Source organism: Crotalus tigris, unplaced genomic scaffold (assembly GCF_016545835.1).
Source record: "Crotalus tigris isolate CLP2741 ecotype Arizona unplaced genomic scaffold, ASM1654583v1 scf7180000017833.3397121, whole genome shotgun sequence".
NCBI classification, from domain to species: domain Eukaryota; kingdom Metazoa; phylum Chordata; class Lepidosauria; order Squamata; family Viperidae; genus Crotalus; species Crotalus tigris.
The window spans coordinates 2163560-2187126 of NW_024096661.1; the positions used below are offsets into that span (position 1 = coordinate 2163560).

Consider the following 23567-nt stretch of genomic DNA (forward strand, 5'->3'; position numbering starts at 1 on the left):
TGCAGCAGATTGTTAAAATACGTTCTGGTAAACAGCCCACCATCGATGTCACACTTATTTTGCCCCATCATGAAAAATCTATTTGAAACATTAGTCTCAAGAGTGCCTGCATATGGAAAACTATTGTTTGAGTCAGGAAGTACAAGTGCAATCCTGTAAGTATATGGCAGTGATGGCGAACTTTTTAGAGATCGAGTGCCCAAACTGCAACCCAAAACCCACTTATTTATCACCGGGTGCCAGGTGGGTGGGCGTGACTGTGGTGGTCATGGCAGATTGGGTGGGTGTGGCCAAGGTGAGCATGGTCACCTCGATGTTGCTTGTGGGGAGGGATGCCTGTGGGGGCCGGACAGGGTTGGGGAGATCCAGGAGGTCTCTGGCAGGTGGGGCGGTGGGTAAGAGGCTCGTATTGTGGGGTGAGACGAGACAAGGCGAGGGAGGGCCGGGGGGGGGGGGAACCAGCCGTGCTGGGATGCATCCGGCCATGTGGGATCTCGGTGAGTTAGCGGGCGGCTGGTTGAAGAGGGACGGTTGCCATCTCTGGGGCATGGCACACGTGCCCACAGAGAGGGCTCTGAGTGCCGCCTCTGGCACGCGTGCCATAGGTTCGCCACCACTGGTATATGGTATGGCATCTAAAGGATTGTGGATCCTTTTGAATGTTCAATACTCCCGCATAAATATTTGCAAGGTTCTGTCACTGTAACTTTACAACAAAAGTAGTACTAATATTCATAATGTTGCTTACTTAATTTGGACTACTTTGAAGAGCTAATACCAATCTTGCAAGTCTGAATACACTTCTCCCCTCTCAGCCTTTTATCTTCCAGAGAACTAGGGAAGATCAGCTCTGAGATGCCTACACAAATTGATTTTACCAGACCACTGTCTAGGGGGCAGCTCCTCCTCCCATCTCTCAAGGTTACTCACAGAGCCATTACACAATGCAATTGTCAGCTCCTCCATTGGGAAAAACCCATATGCTACCCAAGTCTCAGCTTTTCAACCCAGGATCTGCTGACTATCTTTTGACACCTGGACTTTGAACTGTTCCTGGACTATGTTCATCTATGGCAGGGGTAGTCAACCTTGGCTCTTTTATGACTCGTGGACTTCAACTCCCAGAATTCCTGAGCCAGCTTAGCTGGCTCAGGAATTCTGGAAATTGAAGTCCATGAGTCATAAAAGAGCCAAGGTTGACTACCCCTGATTTATGGTCTCATTTGCCTTGGGACTTCTATGGACAGGATTTGCTTTCTGGTTTAGCACTGTTGGTATCACTATTTGTGTACATCTGCACATGCCAGTACTCTGCTCACTACAGACTGTAAACATTTGGAAATGTGAAAGTAAGCTGTTCACAACCCTACTCTGCCTGAATGTTCAGATTGAAACAGGAAAACCAACATGGCAAGGCTATCAGTTTCCAATAGCACTGAATATCTCCTTGAAGCATGATGGACTCTGATTACAAGACTGGTTTAACCTTCCTATGGCACAACCTTTAGAAAACGTACAATCCTACTGAGGCAGTTACATGCAGTTTGCAAATAAATGCAACCCCTTTTTTTGTCCCAGTATGATAGGCTGCATCTCACTTACCAGGAATGGAAGAGAGTCTCGGAAGACACCTGCTTTATTCTGTCCACATCTGATTTTACTGCCTTCACCTCTACTAGCATCTCTTTCACCTTGGAAGCCAGCTGCTGATATATCATATCCTGCTTCCGCATCCTGCATGCAGTAGGCAGCTGTTCTGGACTCATTGGAGTGAGATATTGTACCTCTGAGGGATCCAGTTCCGGAAGCGACTTTAGAATAGTGGAAGAATTCAATTCCATCCCTTCAGATTTTATTTCTGTCCTAGAGGTGTTCAAGGTTTGGTCTTCTGGACAGCATTCTATAAACCAAGACAGCTGTTCTAGAAGCACTACACACTGCATGGAAAGATACTGCAATCTGTCAGTCCACTGCCGAACGCCATCTTGGGGAGGAAAAACCACTTCGTATTCACTTCCAGGAGACAGCCTGGCCTCAATCTCTCGTATACAGCTTAACTGATTCCTGTTTAAGAGATTAATATAGTAACAGATGTATTGGTAATTAAAATGCAATTATTACAATTTGAGTACACTATTTTAGCTCTTATTAGATTTGGATATAAAGCTTTCCCTAAATGTTTTGTTTTTTTCTACATTATGTACTTGATTTCTCACTATCCTGTAAGAAAGTTATTTTTCTTCTGAATTTGTTTTCCAAGACACCCAGGAAACTTGTGGATTTGTCTGTTCAAGCTTTTCCCAGTTGGTGCCTTCAACTAGAGAAAGCAGGAAACTGAATTTTCAGGACAGACTGAGAAAGGCCTGAATAATGATAGGGATAATAATGGTAACCTCAGGTGAGCAAGACTGTCTCCAAAAGAATGATAACCTAATAATTTCTGTTTCATTTTCTTTAGCCAGGCTTACAGTGGGAAAAAGAAAATCCTGCTATGAAAAAAAAAATCTGAATTTAGACCAATTCAGCAATTATTAAGTAACTTCTGAGTATGAGAAAACCAAATATTTCAAAAACTGGAAGACATATTTGTGTGCCCCGTGAATAAAATTAATGATTTAATTGGGCTTAGAGATGGGACATGTATAAACTATATGATGTACCAATTAAGCAATTACATTTTATTTTTTGCATCACAGGGTTCTCAAATTTTGTGGTACTTCAATCGTCCAGTGAGGTTTCCTCAGACAATGGGAATGCTGTCAAACTTTGCTCCCACTTTGTCTAGGCCAGGCCCTAACTTGGGCAAAGTGGCAAGCAAAACCCAGGATGAATTTTAAACACACCCCTCAATGACTCAGCAAACCCGATCATTCAGGCTTTTGGCAACTGGTACCATTGGTTACACAGCACCCCTCATGTCACATGATTACCGATTGTAACTTTGATAGCCAGCTTCTGACAAGCATATCAGTGGAGAAGTTGGCAGGAAGTCTCAAGTTGTGGGTATGTGACATGTTTAATGACTGCAGGTGATTTTTTTAAGTCTGTAGTTGGAACTGACAGTTAGATGGCACAATCATGTGATGTTGCACTGTATGACCATGTAGCTTAGCGACATAGTTGCTGGTCTCAGCTGCAGTTGGTAAGTGAACACTATCTGCATACAGTTCTAGAAAAGGCAATTCTTAGTCTGAAGGAGTAAGTTTGGAATATATATAGAAAATAGAAAGACAATACCTCAGGAAAACCCACTGTTCTGTCAAAGCAGTGAGAGACTTCCTCTGCTTGATAAGCATCTTCATGAGGTGAGCTGTGAATCCTTTACATCGCTCAACAGTACTTACTCCAATCTCCTATGGAAAAAGGTAGCAACTTTTCTCCTTCTGTTTATCAAAACAAGTTCCTCTAATAATAGCTGTAAAATGTTTGGAGTTATGACTCGTGGACTTCTGGCTCAGGAATTCTGGGAGTTGAGGTCCATGAGTCATAAAAGAGCCAAGGTTGCCTACCCCTGGGCTACACAATCAACTAGTTAAGATATGATTTTGCACCTTGTTTTTAATTCCCCTTTAGTTACTTTGACATTTACATAAAATTGCATTGCAAATTTATTCCACACCTAAATTAAGTGACTAATTAAGCATTCTGAATATATAGGGTTTATTATTAAATGCAGCCAGCTGCTAAAGATGTAATTAAATGGTAGTTATCCAACTGCATTTCTTCATTTAATTGCCACATAATTTCACAATATTTTTGTCTCTATGATGCCCTCCAATATGTTAAATCAGTGTCCAATATGTTAAATCAGTGGTTCTCAACCTTTTTAATGCCGCGACCCCCAACCGGTCGTAAGTCGAGGACTACTCAACCGGTCGTAAGTCAAGGACTACTCAACTGGTGCAGCACCGTTTGCAGAATGGGACTTTTGGCAGGCTCAGCAGGGCAGAGACAGCCTGGACAATTCCTATTGGCTTTTGAAAGCCAATAGAATTAGACTCTATTCAAGAGAGTCTATTCTATTGGCTTTCAAAAGCCAATAGAATAAAAGGGAGTAGCACAGCTAAGGAAAAGGGGAAAAAAATGGCGGACTGCGTTGTTTGGCGACCCCCGTGAAATGGTTGTTCGACCCCAAATGGGGTCCCGACCCACAGGTTGAGAACCACTGTGTTAAATTGTGACTTTCAATGTTCTCAGCCATTATTATCCTATGACTATCAGTAAGTGTTGTGTCTTATGATTTATAATGACTGGATTTTATGATGATTATGATTTATCACTTGTTGATTGTATGTACACTGAGAGTTTATGCACCGGAGACAAATTCTTTGTTTGTCTAATCACACTTGGCCATTAAAGAATTCTATTTTTCTATTTTTTTTAATAGCAGTCAAGGGCTGGGGATGATGGTAGTTGTAGCCCAAAATACCTAGATTTCACCATACAGGGGAAGTCTAGTCTACAACTAAAGGACACACATTCTAAGAAAGTGTCTATCAGTTATAAGAGAATACCGAGTCTTAGAATGAGTGGTGCTATCTCACTTAGTGACAAATTAAAAAGAAATAAAACTTCTGGTTTTGCTTCTTTATTACTTTTTACTTCCCCATTTTCCTTGTCGAGTTCAAGCTGATATATATTGGAAATGACTCTCATTTTGCCCAAAGCAACTACTCTGTATAAGGTAGATTGCACTGAGAGAAAGTGACTGACCCAAAGACACTCAGTGAACCTTATGGACAAGAAAGGATTTACAGCTTATGTCTCCATGGCCCAAAAACAACTATGTTACATTGGCTCCAGGGATTTTACCTTTGAAGGTGCTAATAATGCTGTCTGAAGCCTACAGTGATGTGCAAGAGATTGATAGAAGTATTTCTGGCATCCATCCCAGGACAGAGAGATTTGAGAGAGTAACCTGAAAAGCAAAACAGTTTGAATCCCTTAAGACAGAGGTATCCAAACGTTGGTTGAAGCCCACATGGGGTTGTAAACAACTTACATGGAGTCACAACTTTTTTAAGCTTATAAGGCTTGAGGAGGCAAACTGATAAGCAAAACCCAGAGTTTTGATCGAAGATCAGATCTATGGGCCTAGTCTTCTGCCAAAACCATCTTCCAATCATATAAATATTTATTCATAAAAGGGGCCACACTAACTACTTTAGTTGTGAGATTATAACAAATCCGTGCCCTAACAGAAAAGGGCAGAACACTTCAAAGTCTTCATATGATAGCATATAATAAAACAAAATCTACAGCTTGCAAATTCTTGATCAGCATTTGATTGTATACTTAAGTTGGATAACTGATCTTTATTGGCTTTCCCTGCTGTGTATTACTTCCAGTAAATCTTATTAATTTCCACAAAGTGTTTGTTTTCACTGAAAAGAGCAGGGAGAGGATCTCTGATCAGAACAGCAGCAGCAACAAAAGTAAAGACCCACATCTTTCAGATTGTTATTGGCCAAAGTTAAAAATAATCCCCTAAGGAGAAGAAAACAATAAAATATTCATCATGCTTAATCTGATTTTAAAATAACTGAATCAATTATCTCCCTAGACCAGATTTCAAAAATCCAAGAAAATATTTTTGCCACCCTTTCTGACATCAAGACTCCATTATAGTACAGAACTAAAGCAATACATACGTTGCATCCAATTTTTGTGTGCAGTTAACCAAAGCCAATGCTCTGTTTAAATCCAATGGATGAAGGATAAGCATATCTTGGGAACTTTTGGAACGAGACCAAGTCAGGCCTTTGCGATATGATAATCCTGAAAGATATTTATCAGGTTTTTATTCCGTCTTTATTATTTTTATAAATAATTCAAAGCAACGAATATACGTAATTACTCCTTCCTCTTCCCATTTTCCCCAAAATAACAACCCTGTGAGGTGGATTGGGCTAGGGGAGAATGACTGGCCCAAGGTCACCTAATTGGCTTTCATGCTTAAGGCATGATTAGAACTCGCAGTCTCTTGGTTTCTAGGTAGCCTTTTAACCACTATATCAAACTGACAGTATTTTTTATCTTTCTCAAATCTGTAATATTAAATATTTTTTTTTGCAAATCTACTCAAACAGCTTAAGAATCCAAATTTAGTGCTTGTTTGGAATGTGTGCCTATCAGAATTCCAATCAAATAATAGGAACTATTATCATTGGACCTACATACCAGTTAGATTTTCTTCACACTTCATGAATTTTCTTTATTTGTAAATTAATGTGATACAAAACATCAATTATGGTTTAGCATTGTTGAGCTGTAACACTATGACTTGTTCAACCAATTGTAACTTAAAATATTGACCTGACATGATTTATGAATGAATTCTCACAGTTTATGTATCTGCCCAAATTATGGTTGGATATTAAAATATAGGCTCATCACATGACTTTCCTCACCATTATCTCTTCTCATTCCAATTCATTTAGATCTTATTTAAACTACAGTATTGTCTAAAAATAACTATATTCAAATAAGGAAAAGTACGTGAAGATAATCCAAATTCTCTGAAACAAGGAATTTAGAAGTCTAGAACAGGGGTCTTCAAACTTGGCCCTTTTATGGCTTGTGGACTTCAACTCCCAGAATTCCTCAATCAGCATATGCTGATGCTTTTCATTTAGAAGACACAGGCTCAAGCATTAGCACAGGGATGTCAAACTGCTAGCCCGCAGGCCGGATGCATCACACCGAAACCGCACCCACCCCATTGCCGGCAATGGGGAAAAACTCATGATATGTCACGCGACGTCACCTGACATTGCGAGTTTGACATGCCTGCACTAGCACCTCTGATTTAAGAGAATGAGATGGCAGGTGATGGAGAAGATTTCTTTGGAGAGGCAACGATGGAATAAAAGCCTAGTGAGATAAGTGCTGGAGTTTCTCTACTCCAGCAAACTTAGCTAGAGATAGATTGAATGGTTTTGTATTGTCCCTGTTTTTTTACTTTTTATTTAATAAAAACTAAGGTAATTCCTCATCATATGCAGGCTTCATGACTGGTGGGAAAACAATCAATATAAAGTACCAGGGTATATTCAGAGGAGATCCGTAAAACTGTAGGACTTGCATAAACCATAATCACTATTATTTGTATCCACATGCAACTGTTTCACACTAATTCTTTTTCTATGTTACTACAGATGTTTCCACGAAGAAAAACTAAATGCTTGCCAATGCATGAAATCTATTCTATGAGTGAGCCCCAAAAACCAAGGGCATGTTTTCTTCTGGATAGAAATAATAGTGATTATGGTTTATGCAAGTCCTACAGTTTAGGAAAATTACCTTAATTTTCATTAAATAAAAAGGAAAATTTACATAATATGTTTCAAGAACTTTCATTTAACTAACCTGTAGTTGCAAGGTATTTAAAGAGCTCTGCTAGAGCCCTTTGTTTTTGCAGAAGTAAGTGTTTGGCTTCAGATTTCTGTTTTTCCTTTTCTGAAGTTGAATTCACAGACATGTTCTGCAACTTGTGGGCAGAAGAAATTACGTCACCTGCAAGGAGGAGAAGAATCAACAGGAGCATCACAGTCACTCAAATTATATTTTCTTTTTTGTATGCTAGTCTGGTTTTCTCCCGGAGAAAGAGCAGTATACAAATATTTTATTTTTAATATTGACTAGTATTAAAACTACATACCAGTGAGCTCTGGGGTCATTGTTTTAGAGCAGGGGTCTTCAAACTTGGCCCTTTTATGACTTGTGGACTTCAACTCCCAGAATTTCTCAGCCAGGCCGTTGTTGGACCATTTGAGGTACCATGATTTAAAAATTATTGTCCTATGATGTACTATTTTGCTCAGTTAATTACATACTTTCTTTGACAATAGGTTTAATCCAACATTCAATCTATTTCAAAAGTTATTTCTGTCTCATTTTTCAGGCCTGAGGTTTATTTTGCAAATTCACAGAGTTTAATTTGCCAGATTTCTTATAATTCCAGAACAACTTGTAATTAGACTGAGTGGCCCCTTGCTGTCAGCTACATGATTAAGGGCTCTTGAATTGTGAGAAAGAAACATAGATGAATGTTCACAAAGTGCCTTGAAGAGCCATATATCTAAAGAATCTTTTTAAAAAGTTAGTTAAGTTATAGCAAATACAGTAAAAAGCTAGAACCACAGTCAACAACGCCAAAATAATTTCCTAAAACAAAATACCAAATTAAATCATAATACAAACAATATTTGGGTTGCTTACCAGTGAAATTGTCAAGATTCTCCACCAAGTCCAAGATAGAACTATTCTTCACTAGAGTTGCACATATCTTCTTCATTCGCTTTGTGAGTTTAGGTAAACGTCCTTGAAGTGATTCTGGATGAAATGCACACCCCTGGAAGTTTTCCAAATGAAGACTCTGGGAAATGTTCACAATAGGAAGATCAACACAACTGAAACCTTTGTGTTTTTGGCACATACATGGACCTATCAACAGTTACTAGCTTCAAGATAAAAGTTGAAACATCAGATATAAAAATGGGGCAGTCAATTTGACATCTAGCTGGTATTTACCAAGATCAAAAAGTCACATTATAGATATTGTCATGGCTTCAGTATAGGGTTTGTATATGTATATACTGTTATTGTTCTCTAACATGTATTCAGCATCATCTAGTGGCCAAAGAAAATCTTTCATTGTTTAGAAAGTCGGCTTAGTAGTGTTTTACCCTACAGAATACCCATCCTTCCTCATTCTGGAAAAAAAAGGTGCATCCTCAAGAAGCCAGACTCCATTTTCTAACATTTTAAGGAAACAGAAACCTCTTGAAGAACCCAGCTTAATCTGTGACCCATATTCAACGGAAGACAAAATCCATGTCCCATATACATAGCATCACTGGTGAGACTTGAACTTTATCTGTATTTGCTAATTTGTTATGCTCACCAGCAACTCAAACTGTTTATTTTGTATTGGGTTCTTACTGTATGTATTTCTATTTTTCCCAGTTTCACCCTCCTGTTACTTTAATAAAGCATCAAGTTCTACACTCGTGATCTAGTTTTTTGAAGGACAGGTGGTTTTAGCTGCATGTGGAGCTACGGACAGGGTAATGTGTTGTGAGGACACAACAGATAGTCATCTTGATTAGAAAGCCAATTCCTTGGATTCATTTATACTTATAAAAATCAAAGATATTACTTAATAAAATGAGACATCTACTCCAAACTGCCAGCTGTTAGTTCCTGAAATCTACTCCTTTAAACAGGAGTAGACTGGGGCAGTAGTCTGAGTAGTTTGATTCCAAAGAGATGTCCACCATCTCAGGTAACCAGAATAGGATATTTTCCTTCATACTTCCAATTTTTTTGAACATGGGAAGGTCAACATGCAACTTCAGTTCTGAAATTTGGAATGACATAGTGAACTAAGTGCTGTAGATGCTCTAAAATCTCATCTATACCTGCCACATAAATAATTAACTGGAAATAGTACTCTCTGAACACAGAAAGAATCCAATGCACTGTATAAAAAATGTTTAATACTCTGTTTCAGGGTGTCAAACTCAATTTCATTGAGGGTTGCATCAGCATTATGGTTGCCCTCAAAGGGTCAGTTGCTGTCTCCTTCTCTCCCTCAGGCATGCCCCATCGGCATCTCTCCTCTCCTCCCTCACTCCTCCTCCCTCCCGCCAAAACCCCTCCTTTTATATCCTCTCCTCACATCCCCATGCGTTCACTCACTGCCCAGTTGGCCTTTTCACGCAGTGCTCATCATCTGGAGCTGTGTGCGCTGATTCTGGGGTCCCCACGAAGCCCCAGCAGCCCCACAGCTCCAGCTGATTCTTCCTACAAAGACTGCATGTGGCTGCCAGAAGCCCCGATCAACTGGAGCCGTGCGCGCCAATTCCAGGGCCTCAGCAGAGCCTCAGTAACACCGCAGCTCCGGCTGATTCTCCTCCAGGCTTTTCTGGTAGTGCCGCCGCTTCAATTCACCCCCTTGCAACATAACTCATTCACCTCCTACTAGTGTACTTATGGGCCAGATCTAAACACATCACAGGATCTGGCCCACAGTCCTTGAGTTTGATATGTCTGCTCTATTTGATCATAACAAATAGCCACAGGTACCTGAGTAGCATTTAATTTTACAGTTAGGTGTTTCCTCAGTATACTGTTTAGGTTCTGAATATTAGTTTCAACATTCTCTGGTGTTTTTTGTTCCTGCAGGGAAATGAGTTGTTCTTCTTTAGGCATTTCCACCAAGGCGGATTGACAAGGTTCCCCAAGAGCAGCTTCAAATTTCTTCATAAATTTAAATAGCGTCCTAGAGGAAAAGCAAAAGTAAAAACTAGGAGAATGGCAGGCATACGTTTATCTTTTCAGTATCTTTAAAATATGGTCCAAGGCATTATTCAAGCTTTGTATGTAATGTTGGGGTTTGCACATAACACTAAGCAAGAATATGGTTATTTGTTCTTGGCACAGCACCATATGTGAACCCAATCAAATATGGCTTACTGTTATGAATGGTGGCTCGTTCAATAAAAAAATAAAGATTCTGACAGAATTGTGTGAACGCAGCCAATATTGCACGCTTTTATTAGGTTTTTATTCCAGTTCAATTTGAAATGGAAGTTTCTATTATGAACCTGCAACAGGCAGGCTAGTTAGATCCTACTATAATTTTGTTGATTTGTTATGTCTTGTAATATATGCATTGGGCACAATGATCTGTGAGACAATTGTTGAATTTTGTTCAATTGTTTGTCTGTCTTTTTTTTAATACTTTGCATAGTTGGTTCTAAAGAAAAAAACAATAGATTGAAAGAAGAAAAGGGAGATCTCAATGAATGCCAAAAATGGAATTTTTACCAGAACTTCATTTACCTGTGTGTCTTTTCTACAGATTGTTTTACAGCCCAAAAGCTGACATCATTCCACCTTGAGATTTTCACAAACTCCTACAGGGGAAAACAAATAACTTCATTTATGATTATGTCTTAAAAGCACACTGCAAAGTACTGCAATTAGTCCTCACTTAGCAATCACAACTGGACCCAGCAACTTAATCATTACACAAAGCAGTCACCAAGTGAAACTACAACTGTGTTTATTAACATACTTCAGCTTTCCTTTGCTTCACAGACCTGCAAAAGTCATAAATGTGAGGATTGGTCGCAAAGTTATTTTTTTAATCATGGACAGTCACTATGTGAAAACTATCTATAATGTGATTTCATGTTTCCAGTTTAAAGAAAAACACGATCCTTTTATCAATATCTGAATGTCAGGAATTAGACAACTGTCATCATACTTAAGTATCTCATTCTCACCTTCAGTTCTTTTTCTATGGGACGTCGCAGTTCAATCAGCTTGGCATGGACAGATTCTGAAAATTGCTTATAATAATTATATATATTCCATAATACATTGCACAGCACATCTAAAAAGAAAAAAAGCCATTATGAATACCACAGCATTATTTAGATTTAGTCCCAAACTAGAGTAAGAGGCGTATTTTCACAAATCAATTTGGCATCCAACCATGAGGGGAAAAAAAATCTCATTTAGTTATCAGTTTTTAAAAAGATCATGCCAATGGGTGAAAAAGTCTTACTCAAGACTATCATGGAACAATTTTAAAAGTTATCTATAAAAAGTCAGTGTGCACTGCAACAACAAATATTAACTATGTTACACTAGACATATTAAATATTAGTTTCATTGAATAAAAGAATAAGCTAAGAAAAAATAAATGCAATGAATAACATCATTATATTCTTAGATAATACTGCTAAGAGTGACGAGGTGGCCCAGTGGTGAAGACACTTGCCTCCCATTCGGAAGGTTACTAGTAACTTCATTTATTATTATGTCTTAAAAAACATGCTGCAAAGTACTGCAAGTAGCAACCACTATTGGATCCAGCAACTTAATCATTACGCGATGTTTCTCTCCTAGGGTGCAAAGAAAAAATATCTGCTGCAAACTGTGTGTGGCATCAGGAAGGGCATCTGCTAGTAAATGCTCAGCTCCACCCAATCGCCCTGAACTCTATTCCAAATTAAGGGATTATAGGGTCATAAAAAGGGAGTTAGAGTTATTCTTCAGATAATTACCACTTAAAATGGTTATCTAAGTAATCAGAATCAATCATATGCACTTCCACACTAGAAATGGTTTTCTAGATACAACCTAGTTTGATTTGTTATGGAACACATTCTATGAAATACCACACAACTCTAATTGGAGAAAATATTAGCTAAAGAAAACTGAATATGACAGTTAAGTCAAGCTTTTTATGACTGATGGACTGTAAAATAAAACAAAAAATCAAATGTAAATGAGATCCTCTAAGTTGTGGGTGCTTATTTAAAGAAATAAAAATAATGATTTTAATGAACTATGCTAATGAAGACTGATGGGAATTGGAAGTCAAAACAGACCTTTGGAAAGGTATTGGTTGGGGACTCTGTTCACTAAGTAGACAGATGCTGTAGGAAGTTTTGTAATGATTAGACTGCTCCTTTGCATAAAATAGGGAGAAAACATACTTTACTGTCTTAATATCTAAACATTTTGTACCTAGATCTGTTTGCTAACCCTGATCCAAGAAACAAACAAACAAAAAAAAAAAACAACCCAGTACTTACTATTTTCTTCCTTTTGTGTCATCAACAAGACATGGCAGTGGAATTCTAAAAGCATTTGCAGTCTTGTATGAAATTCCCCCAATGTGGATCCTTCTATGAAAAGTTTCAGTGTATCGACCACAGATGCTAAATTAACTTCTATCAATTTCAAGAAGTTGGAATTGTAAGAGATTAATGGGCAGCAGAAAAATGAGAAAAACACATTATTGAAGCTGTTTAATGTTGATGATTTCCAATACAGGCAGTACAAAACCCCTGCCCCCCTGTATTTCCTTAGTACAAATATAAGGAACAATAATATAATTAAATCACATTACTCAGTTCAATTTCATTTCAGTTTGTTATAGTCCATCCATCACTGTAGTTACAAATATACAAACTATGGAACTCTTTGTTATATTAATTTATCTCCTTCATAGAGATACATCTTTTTCATTGGGTAAAGCTAACTCCCCAGCAGTAGCTTTTATTAACAGTTTGTTTTACTACATAAAAATGTAGCTTTTTAAAAAGCCCATTTTATTACATGAATATTTCATTACCTTCAGTTTTTCTCTCTGACAGTTCTTGTTGGTGTTTTTCAACCATCTGATAGAGGGAAAACCAGTGCTTCATTGACTTTTCTGTGTACTGTTTCATCACGTTATCCAGACTAGCAGACCAACAACTAAAAACATGAGAAGAAAAAAAAATTCGATGTTTTATATGAAAGACCAGTTCCAGACGTGAAGGTTCAATGAAATTGATTTATGCTAAAAGCCTACACACAGGAATCTTCTCAACTAACAGCTGGCACCTGCTTAAAGAGTCAACGCACTCCAAGGGTGGGTGGGTACTGGACTTAGTTCCCTTGTGGCTATGTAGGGATTCTAAGCTGATCTCCCTTTTCACTCCATCAACCAGCTTCTGCTATCCTTTCTCCTACAGTTTATCCCAAATAAGAGTTGTTTGTTTATCCAACACCGAGTGAAGACTTTTTTTTTTTTTTAATCCAGTCTTCACAGTTTGGCAAGTCCTACTGTTTGTTGTAAAGAAATCTAGGCCTCTTCCTTACTTTATTATGGCTGTTGCTTTTTTAATATATTGAAGAATTGCTTATTTTTATTTTTCATATATTTAGTGACTGTTCAAAGCTGCAATAGCATTGAACGAATAATATTCACACCCAGCCACTGGAGTGCCCCTGCAGTCACATGATGTTTTACGACTGTAGGATGTGCTTCAACAATCACTCCCCCCCACCCATATGCACACACTACGCAGGTCCTGCCAACCTGCACTCCATTGTCCTCAGCAACAAGATATGAAGCCACGGCCATCCCAGCTCACTCCAGCCCTGCAGTGAAAGCCCCAAATGTTTCAGCCCAGCCCACTCCCACGCTGCAAAGACCCTGCTGCTCCATCTGTAGCTTCCCAGAACTCTAAGGCCCGTCACTCTATGGTACACTACCCTGATGAGCTTTGCCCTCTTTCTGCTCCGACTGCTAATAAGCTGTGACCACATGCTGGCTGCACAAGGCCTTCTTTCCCAGGCTGTGGGCAGGCTGAGGCAGCTGCCGTTTTGTGTCTTGATGCTGGGCTGGGACGTTTGCAGCTTTCCACCATGGCGCTTCGCTGGAGCAGCTATGGTTTCTCAAAGGGCCAGGTTGGGCATGCCTTGTCAGAAGCCAGAGTCAAAAGATGGCAATGGTAATTTAGGGGTGACAGAGCATAGGGTGCCTCCTCCGTGCCAGCAGCAGCCCTCCTTGGCCTGGCTGAACTCACTTCTGGGCCCTGGCAGTCATTTACCCACTGGATGGCCTGCTTGCAAGCCACCTGATATTTGTGACCTCCTGCCTGCTTTCCCAATGACTACGTATTGGAAGCTGGCAAGAAGTTGCAAAAAGTTGCTTGCTAAACAACCCACGAATCTCACTTAATGACAACAGCTGGGGCTGCCAAGATCGCTGCTGCTAAGCACATTATGTTGTGCTTTATGAGTGCATTGCTTGGTAACAGAAATTCTGGTCCTAATACTGTAGTTAACCCAGGACTACCTGTAGTGTTTTGTCCTGTAACTCATCCTAGGATCTTTATAAGATAGGGGTCAACTATTCTCATTTAAATAAAGAAATAAAGAAAAAGAAATGAAAAAGGAAACTAAATGTACATACTTCAATTCTAGCTTTCGCCACTGAATGATCATCTGAGTGATGAGATCAAGATGTTTCCTCAAAGACACAGCTTGGCTAGCATTCTCTTCCCAATCCTACAAAACAAAGTGGTACCTTTGCAGAAGATGATAAAAAGCCATTCTTTTCACACTGTCTGTGCTAGCCTTTCTCAATCAACTGCTTTCCAGTTGTTTGGAACTGTTTAACAGTGTCTGGAATGCACGGGAGAGGGGAACACTTTATACAGGTAATCCTCATTTAGTAATTTGCTTCATTTAGTGACCATTCAGTTATGAGTATTGAAAAAAATAACTCTGTGGTCCATGCCTGCAACTTACGACCTTCGCAGGTCTGTAAAGCAAAGAGAACTGACATAAGATTGCAAACACAGTTGTGGTTTTACTTAGCAATTACTTCGCTTAATGACCGAGTTGCCAGTATCAATTGTAGTTGCTAAATAAGGATTAACGGTATTTTAAATATAATCACACTTTTTATGTGCTGCCAGTGTGATCCAGTGAGCTTTAACTGGTCTACCTCGTTAATAAAATGCTGTCTGAATTAGAGGTGAGAAAGGTGTTTGGCTGTCTGCCTTCAAGTCACAATCTACATACAGTCTTGCAATCCTGGCAATCTTTACTCATAAATTTCAAGGTGAGGGGTAAGGATGGGTTTCTTTACATTTTTTAGGACTGCTCCTCCCAGGAGGCAACTCTTTTTGGACTGTTATTTAGTTAGCTCTACCAAAGGAAAAGTGAGTAGAATTATTTTGGCAACTCGGCATGCTAAGGTAATAGAAGAGACAATTCTACCCTAATACTTAATTTTGTGCCTGCGAGCCTATTTCACAATGTGGCACAGAGCTTCTTTTTAATATTACCATTATTCACTTTGTTAGAAATTTGTTCTACTGAAGGTAGTCCTTCTTTAGTGACTGCAAAATGTTTACTAAGTAAATAAAGAGAGTGCGAGAACAAATATCACTGGTTGCCACTGTCTCATTCAGTAAAGTTTTCTCAAACAGTGACCTGTGCCTGATCTGTTGGGTTTTTCCCCCCTTTTTCTTCTTCCCTTGCAGGGCAGGGACCTTGCTTTAAAAAAGCTATCTCTTCCCAAGCTGTTTTTGTCTGCAGCTTAGTGCTTACTTAAAAGTACTAACTGCAGTTAAGAAGCTGAGCTCTGTGATCTTCATTGGATTAGAATTTGGGGGAGGGGGCAGCTAGATGTCCTGCCTGAAACTGACAAGACCTTAAATCAGTTTCATGATTAAGGTTTTTGTTTAATGATTGGTGTATTTGTAAACAGTCAATATCTGTGACAATTGCTAAACAAAGGCTACCTATACTATTATAACAGCTTCTCACTTCTTACTAGTTTTGTTCCATATTCACTTAGAATATCTGAATACCTGAGACTTGGCTAGCAGAATTTCCAAGCCATTTAGAATCTTTGAAAGAGGGCTGGAGAGTGGAAAGCTACAAATTCTGTCCATCACCACTAGGAGCTGCAAATTGAAAAATAAAAATGGGAGTTTGAAAATAATATAAAATAACATACTTATACCTCTAGAAAAGATAAAACATTTGTCCATGATTTAATATAAACATAAAACTATTTTGTGACTACTATAAAAATATAAATGTACTGTCAGCATTCAGCAAGCATTAATGATTGAATAATTCCTACTTTAAAAAAAAAAATCTAAATGTGCTCACCTGAACGAGTGCAGGGTGTTCCGGCCATTCTTGCAACAGTACCTTCACTTCTTTATGAAAGTTTCTGAGCAGAACTTGACACTGTTGGATTTGCTGAACATTAGGATGGTGATAAAAGTCATAGCCCCCTTCACTTTTCAAGACAAGCTCTGAAGTTCCTTTTTCAAAAAGTGTATTCTGCAATACTGTGCTAGCTAGAAGTTGGCTGCCATGAAGACTATCATTTATTTCTGAACCTACGGTTGCAAAGACCAAGAGGAAAAAAAAAAAAGTAAGTGAAAGAAAATTACTGTTCCAGTAATGAGCAATTAGGGAGAAAATGCAGGTGCCGGATGGCTTGTATAAACTATGAGAGTTCTTTTCAAAGGGGGTCTGTACCACCAGAGCATGCACACTTTAAGAAGATGCAACTTTTTTTCCATATTAAGTGGAGGGAAAAAACTACAGGTACTTCTCAATATATGACCACAATTGGGACTGGAATTTTGGTCATTGAATGAAGTGGACTTAAAAAGGTCTATGCCAAAATCCAAGCAGGATTTCCCCCCCCCCCCGAACAGAGAAATTTCAGAAGCCCTTCCATTCTGGAGTTGAAAATCCTGTCTGGATTTCAGCACGGACCCTTTTACCAGCTTCTCCGTTGATTTTCTGGGGAGGTCAGCGGGGAAGATGGAAATGATCACATGACTGCAGGGAACTTGACAACTGTTTGTAAGCGTGAACAGGCTGCAAAGCATCCAAATGACAATCACGATTGTGGGAGCATTACAACAGTTGTAACTTCAATAACAGGTCTTAACTTTCTTCATAATAACTTCAAATGTTTGCTAAATAAAGAGTTGTAAGTCAAAAACTCTTTCTATACCCCCTATTTTCTTGCCACTACCACACTGGCAAAATAGCATTACTAAAATATGGTTAAAAATAATGCAATACAAATTATTGTATACAATACAAACAATAGAAATTATTGTTAAAAATAATGTATTGTTCATTTACGGCATGTAGGTCCTCTCTTTTTCTCTGAGAGCACCAGATAACTTACATAGTAAGTTTCCTCCCCTTTTTATCCCAACAATAATCCTGTGAAAAAGTTTGCGGTAATGGTTCCCCTATGTCACTCAGTGTATTCTAAGATCAAGTTGGCGCTTAAATCTGAAACTTCCCATTCCTGGCCAGCACGCTACACTCAGTTTGTATCAGTGATCAACATGTTCTATACCAGTGGTGGCGAACCTATGGCATGTGTGCCAGAGGCAGCACTTGGAGCCCTCTCTGTGGGCACATGCGCCGTCGCCCCAACCCCACTTCCCCCTCACCAGCAGCCCCCCCGGAGGAGACTCGCCCAAGCACGATCCGCACAGAGCAATGCAGCCAAGGACATGGCAGCCAGGCAGCGGTGACAAAACTCCGCCCTTGCGCCCCATTGGGCAATGATGCTGCGGGGTGCGGGCGGAGGGCGTGGCCATGGTGCTGCTGGGTCATCTGAGTGATCTGCTGCAGCGGGCCGTGGAGGCAGTGGGTGGCCCTGCGGGTGGGCGGGGACAGAGCATGCGGGGAGGCGGGGTGGGGGCGGGGCTGGTTTTTGGGCACTTGGTCTCTAAAAGGTTCGACATCACTGCTCTATACAAATAATTTATGTCCTAGAATCTACTATAATTCTTCCTCCCCCAAAAGTGGACAACCAAAGTGCCCTCGGAAAGAAAAGCTATTGGAATCTTATATCTGGAAACAAATCAGAGAAGCCTTACCAATCAAGGGATAAAAATGAGCGATCAGTGAAACACCAGTCTGGTAGCAGGAAAGAAACAGGCTCAACTGATGTTTAGTTTGATTGGATGGTGTGTTTTGTTGATACCACAAAGATTGGGCAAAGGAAAGACAAAGTTGCCGATGAACCATCATTACTGTTTTCACTGAGTGATGGGAAAGAAGAGTTTTTTCAGGGAGAGCTGCTTCCTCTAAAACGACTTCTGTTTCCATTTTCCCTTCAAGAGTTTCCTGAGCTGTAATATCTTCAAAGTCCTGTTAAGAGTTTTATTAAAACATATGTTTACTACAAATTTATCACACCATGTCTTAAGATCAGAAGTTGATCATGCATATTGATAAAGTAGAGGTATAAAATGGGACATTATTATTTCCCATGAAGAACAGAAGCACCAAAGTGGAAAACTCTCAGACCGACTTTTCATTAGCTGCCTGCCTACCTTTTCATGAAGAGGGAATTTCCTTCTGAACTCTCTTTCTTCCTCCTCCTCCTCACTCAGGCCACTTCCATGGCTCTTGGTCTTATAACGATAAAGACTGTTCTTTTGTTCCTCTTCTTCTTGGGCTTGGCGCTCTTGCTCGTCCCATTCATTTATAATTACCTATGAAGTAAGGACAAATACGAATTATACATATATCTTGAGTTAAGGCACACGGTGGCACAAGACCTTTTCACACAGTAGCTTGGGACAAATACATTGCCAAAACCCCACCCATCTCCCTATCTCTATTCCCTCCCTTTATAGGTGAGATGGTAAAAAAGGGGAACATCTAGCAATCTATGCCTCTAAAGGATGGCAAATGCCCATGTGTGTGCTGCTCTTTCTCTGCATAGATACTGCCTTTTCAAATAATGTTTCATTCTCTCTCTCTCTCTCTCTCTGTGAATGCATGCATACCCTTATTCCAATTTTTAAATCTTTTAAATTTTAACTCACCCTACTTTGTTAAATACATTTTAATAAAATAATGCATATATGCATATATGTATGTGTATGTGTGTATGTGTATGTATGTATGTATGTATGTATGTATGTATGTATGTATGTATATGCATTATATGCTTAAAATTGTCTTTTGTTTACCAAATGCCCTCAGTCTCCACTATAACTTATATTTAGACCAGGGGTAGGCAACCTTGGCTCTTTTATGACTCATGGACTTCAACTCCCAGAATTCCTGTGTCAGCATAGCTTCAACATAGCTGACTCGGGAATTCTGGGAGTTGAAGTCCATGAGTCATAAAAGAGCCGAGGTTGCCTACCCCTGGATTAGACAGACAGACAGAATACCTGAAACAAATGCCTAAAAAGTAGCAGAGACTTATGGTCCACTCCTCCCTTGGACAACACGTGGCACTGGAGATATAACAAAGCGTTCACCAGCAGCTGCTCCTGGGCAAGGCACAGCTTTTGTGCTTTCTCAGACTCTTCAGCGATATATTTCAGAGATAACCTCTTCAGGCCACGAAGGACGTCCAGAGAGCTCACAGAACATAATGTATCTGCATGGGAGAGATATGTAGGGAAAGTGCTACCAATGGAAGGGAACGAAAGCAGAGAGACAACAAGGCTTCCCAGTTTGGCTGGACTGACAAAACTGTCAAGAGTGGCCTTGTGGACTTCAGAAGCTACCAGCCTCAGGCCATGCTGCATCTGCAAAATGGCCGCTTGCAGAGGAACGACTGCATCGGGGAAGGCGGTGTAGGTCTCTTCCAAATGTCTCCTGAACTGATGGTGTGACTTCTGCCAAGCTGCTTCTTCATTTAGCACATTCTGCACCCCCTGAGACACCTGGGACTTGTCTGCACGGAGCAGCTGCAGAAGGCGAGTCATGAGATCCTGGACTTTTGAAATCTGAGCAATGCTGCCAACATACTGATGAACTTCTTGATATAAGGACTCAAACAAAGGAATCTGGGGTCGAAACGCTTGCTTTTGGTCAAGTCTGGCAATCTGATCTTTCAGCTTTTGGATTCTTTGGCATAGCAACCTGAGAAGGAAGGAGATGCAGAAAGATTTAAACCCTGTTACTAATAGTATTATTAAGGCTACTCGGATAAAATTAAGTATTTGTCCAAGTGCTTAAGCTCTGATTTCTATTATTGCCTGTTCTTTTTTAATATGAAGAATACTGACAAATCCTACAGTTTTCTAAAAAAATAAAAAAAAATTAATACTTTTTAAAATCAATACACCAGATAGAAGAGAATCATATTAAGTGGCTTCTTCTTACAAAAAATATCTTACCCTTTTATTCACCAACCAAATGACAACTTAAAAGATCCCAGTAATATAAAAAGAATATCAACTCGAACCAAAGGCCCAAATGTAAATTTACAATTTACATTTACAATCTTTCTTTTGAAGACGGAAAGAAGTTGAACATACAAAGTCCCAGAATTGCATCACTTGTACTGTACTGAATCTCAAGTGTACCTAATATGAGGGTGACCATGACTGTTGATGGGCTCATCTTCAAGATCTTTCCCTGTACGTAGCTGAGTGGACAGTTTCTGTGTTTTCCACTCACATTCCAGATGATGCAACTGGAAGCATTAGAGAAAAACAGACCTGATTCAAATACCTACTTTACTATTGCTTCAATAAAGCAATTGAACAAAACTATTATGATGCACCAGAATGTACTGATGATATAGACATTTGCAAATCTCGTTAGACAATTAGACACATCAGATAATTTTAATTATTTTTAAAAACATGCTTCTAAATAACAGTAGATGATGAAGAAGAGCTATTGGCTTCAAATTCTGCTATTTGCATCAAATTGTAAGGAACATTCGTCTGTTCCTACATTTTATGAGTAAGGACAATATTTCAAGTTTTGCGTATTTATGCACAGCCTTATTCATCCTATATGGACCATCCTGTCTTTGTAATTACTCAAGTATTTTTCATCTGTTTTCGAAAACCAGTAAGGTCTTTATCCTTATTTCTGTTAAGATTAATGCACTTTGCATTTTAAATATTATGTTGCTTTTTTTCTCCATACGATGGCTAACTTCTCCTGTTGCCTTATCACCTATTTATTTGTTATCTATTGCTACAGATCAGACTTTTAATCCATTTAATACATCCAAACTGCAAGGCAAGGAAACATGCATTAGCTTCAAACACTCACCTCTTCTATTGCGTACTTGAGTTTATATTTTCTTTTCACTGCAGGATCAAACGTGGTCTGAGGAAGCCAAAGATAGATCTGCAGGAGACCTAGATTCACCCAGAGGCTCCCACGTTGAGCTGCTTCAGGCAAGTTATGGAGCCCAACTTCCTGTCCACAGAATTGCTGAACACAAGTAATCCAGAGACAAAGGATCTGTTCAGACATCATCTCTTGAGCACCAACATCCCTGAGTACTTTGCAAATATATTGAAGGGCCATCAAGTCCTTCGAAAAAACCTTGTTACAGTTTTGGAGATATTCCTCTCGCATCTCTGCTGGAATCAAATCTTTAAGGGCCAGGAGTTGCCTGTGTAACATTACATACTGAAACCTTGAATCTGTAGGCCTGAAAGAAGGAAATCAGGGTTATGAAACAGTGAGCAACAACAGAACATAAATCTGGCCACTGCAGAAGAATCAACTGGTCTCCTACTAACAACAGAGGCAGCATCAAAGGTTTAACCCCTGAGACATTTTTAGAGATGCTTCTTTTTAAGATTAATAATCTAAGGGATTAAAGATTTAAAGGAACAAAAGTGAAGGAACAGTCTTTTTTAATACCTAAATTCAGCCACTGAAGAAAAAGCTGCATTGGTCCACAAAACTTTACTGATCTCCTGAAGCTGCTCTGCTTTTTCCAGGCACTCTCCCAAGGTCACCCTGGAGGCTGACAGAAGAGGAAGACCCGTTGTGTCCCATTGGCTCCACTTGTTGCTACTGGTTAGAATTTCAGAGAGGCACTTGGAGAAAACTGCTCGATTCAAAATACCCACACCCTAAATTAATGAAAATCAAAATGCACATTTAAAACACTGATAATCATATAACATTAAGAGGTTAAGTCCACAACCTTAAGACTAATTGTAATCAGGGAGAGCTAATATGCAAGGCTTTTTTCTGTCCTGATAACCCAAATGTAGCAAATCCCCTTTGCCTCATATAGTAATTATTTCCTATGGAAGATGGTTAAAAAAACCCCTGTGATTAAGAAAACTGTTATAATGGGGTGGGGGGATCCTGATCATCAATATATACATTGGAAAGAGGAGAGAGAGACAGCATTATTCTGTTGCATCCCCAATTTCCTACACTCTCTCCAATCAGTGGTTTTCACTGGCCAAATACAATACATTGTAATTTAAGAAAATGAACAGAATATGAAGTTGCAGTAAGGGTTATTCTTAGAAATAACTTTGACACCCAATTATCAAGAGATAAATGGTGCATTAATTGATTAGGAGCAAAATTAAACAGATAAAGAATTGTAGACAAAACAGATTTTAAAAGTGACCCAGCTGTAAAAAAACAACAAGATTAAGTGGATTCAAGTCTAACAAGTACTATAGCAGGGCTTTTCAACCTTTTCACCCATTGTACCACTTTTAGGATATGGCAACATCCGGGTACCACCAGTCGCCTAGCCAGGGTGTCAAAAACTTGGACCAAAAAAAAAAAAAGGGGAAAAAAGTGATAAAGTACAGGTAGTCCTCGACTTACAACAGTTCGCTTAGTGACTGTTTGAAGTTACAATCCCCAAGCCACAGCCGAGCAAGACACCTGCCTGCCCGCCCGGCCGCACTCTTCCTCCTGTCTGAGGTTTTTACTGTTGTGAGCATTTCTGTTGAGGATTGGCAGTGGGGGTGGGGGGGGGTGTTTGGTTTTTATCCCCCCCCCCCGGTCTGCTGGGTGGTTGCACCAGGTTTTGGTCACTTCACATGACCCTGGGATACTGTGACCGTCATAAATATGAATCAGTTGCCAAGCATCTGAATGTAAATCACAAGACCCTGGAGATGCTGCAACATTGCAGCTCATCGGCGCTTCTTCTGGGCTCAGCAGAAGCGCCAGGATCAGTGCTGCTTTCCAGCTGATTGGTGCTTCTTCAGGGCTCAGCAGAAGTGCCAGAATCAGGGCCGAGCTCCAGCTGGAGCCTGGCGTTGATCCTGATGCTTCCAGAGCCCTGACAGTCCTGAAGAAGTGCTGATCCTGGCGCTTCCGCTGAGCCCTGACAGCCCTCCAGCTCCAGCCATCTCTCGCTCAGGCTTGTGCGATGCTGCCACCGGTTCAGCTCATTCTCCTCCCCCGCTACCACTTTTCTAGGATGGTCGGGTACCACCTGCGAGGTGCCAATG

At 39.8% G+C, this 23567-nt stretch overlaps 1 protein-coding gene across 3 annotated transcripts in view; it reads right to left on the reverse strand.

The window, feature by feature from the left end:
- MDN1 (midasin AAA ATPase 1) overlaps positions 1-23567 on the reverse strand; it is a 128832-nt gene that overhangs the window by 36413 nt on the left and 68852 nt on the right. For all 3 annotated transcript variants that reach the window (XM_039343129.1, XM_039343130.1, XM_039343128.1), the window contains exons 60-79: positions 21997-22211; positions 21394-21781; positions 20691-20800; positions 19545-20244; positions 18693-18854; positions 18234-18507; positions 16483-16718; positions 16176-16271; positions 14768-14862; positions 13157-13281; positions 12615-12752; positions 11295-11404; positions 10849-10922; positions 10090-10285; positions 8221-8377; positions 7369-7515; positions 5652-5778; positions 4813-4918; positions 3238-3353; positions 1603-2064 (exon numbers count right to left, since the gene is read on the reverse strand). In XM_039343129.1, the coding sequence (XP_039199063.1) occupies positions 1603-2064; positions 3238-3353; positions 4813-4918; positions 5652-5778; positions 7369-7515; positions 8221-8377; positions 10090-10285; positions 10849-10922; positions 11295-11404; positions 12615-12752; positions 13157-13281; positions 14768-14862; positions 16176-16271; positions 16483-16718; positions 18234-18507; positions 18693-18854; positions 19545-20244; positions 20691-20800; positions 21394-21781; positions 21997-22211 (4034 nt within the window). The remainder of the gene's footprint in view (positions 1-1602; positions 2065-3237; positions 3354-4812; positions 4919-5651; positions 5779-7368; positions 7516-8220; positions 8378-10089; positions 10286-10848; positions 10923-11294; positions 11405-12614; positions 12753-13156; positions 13282-14767; positions 14863-16175; positions 16272-16482; positions 16719-18233; positions 18508-18692; positions 18855-19544; positions 20245-20690; positions 20801-21393; positions 21782-21996; positions 22212-23567) is intronic.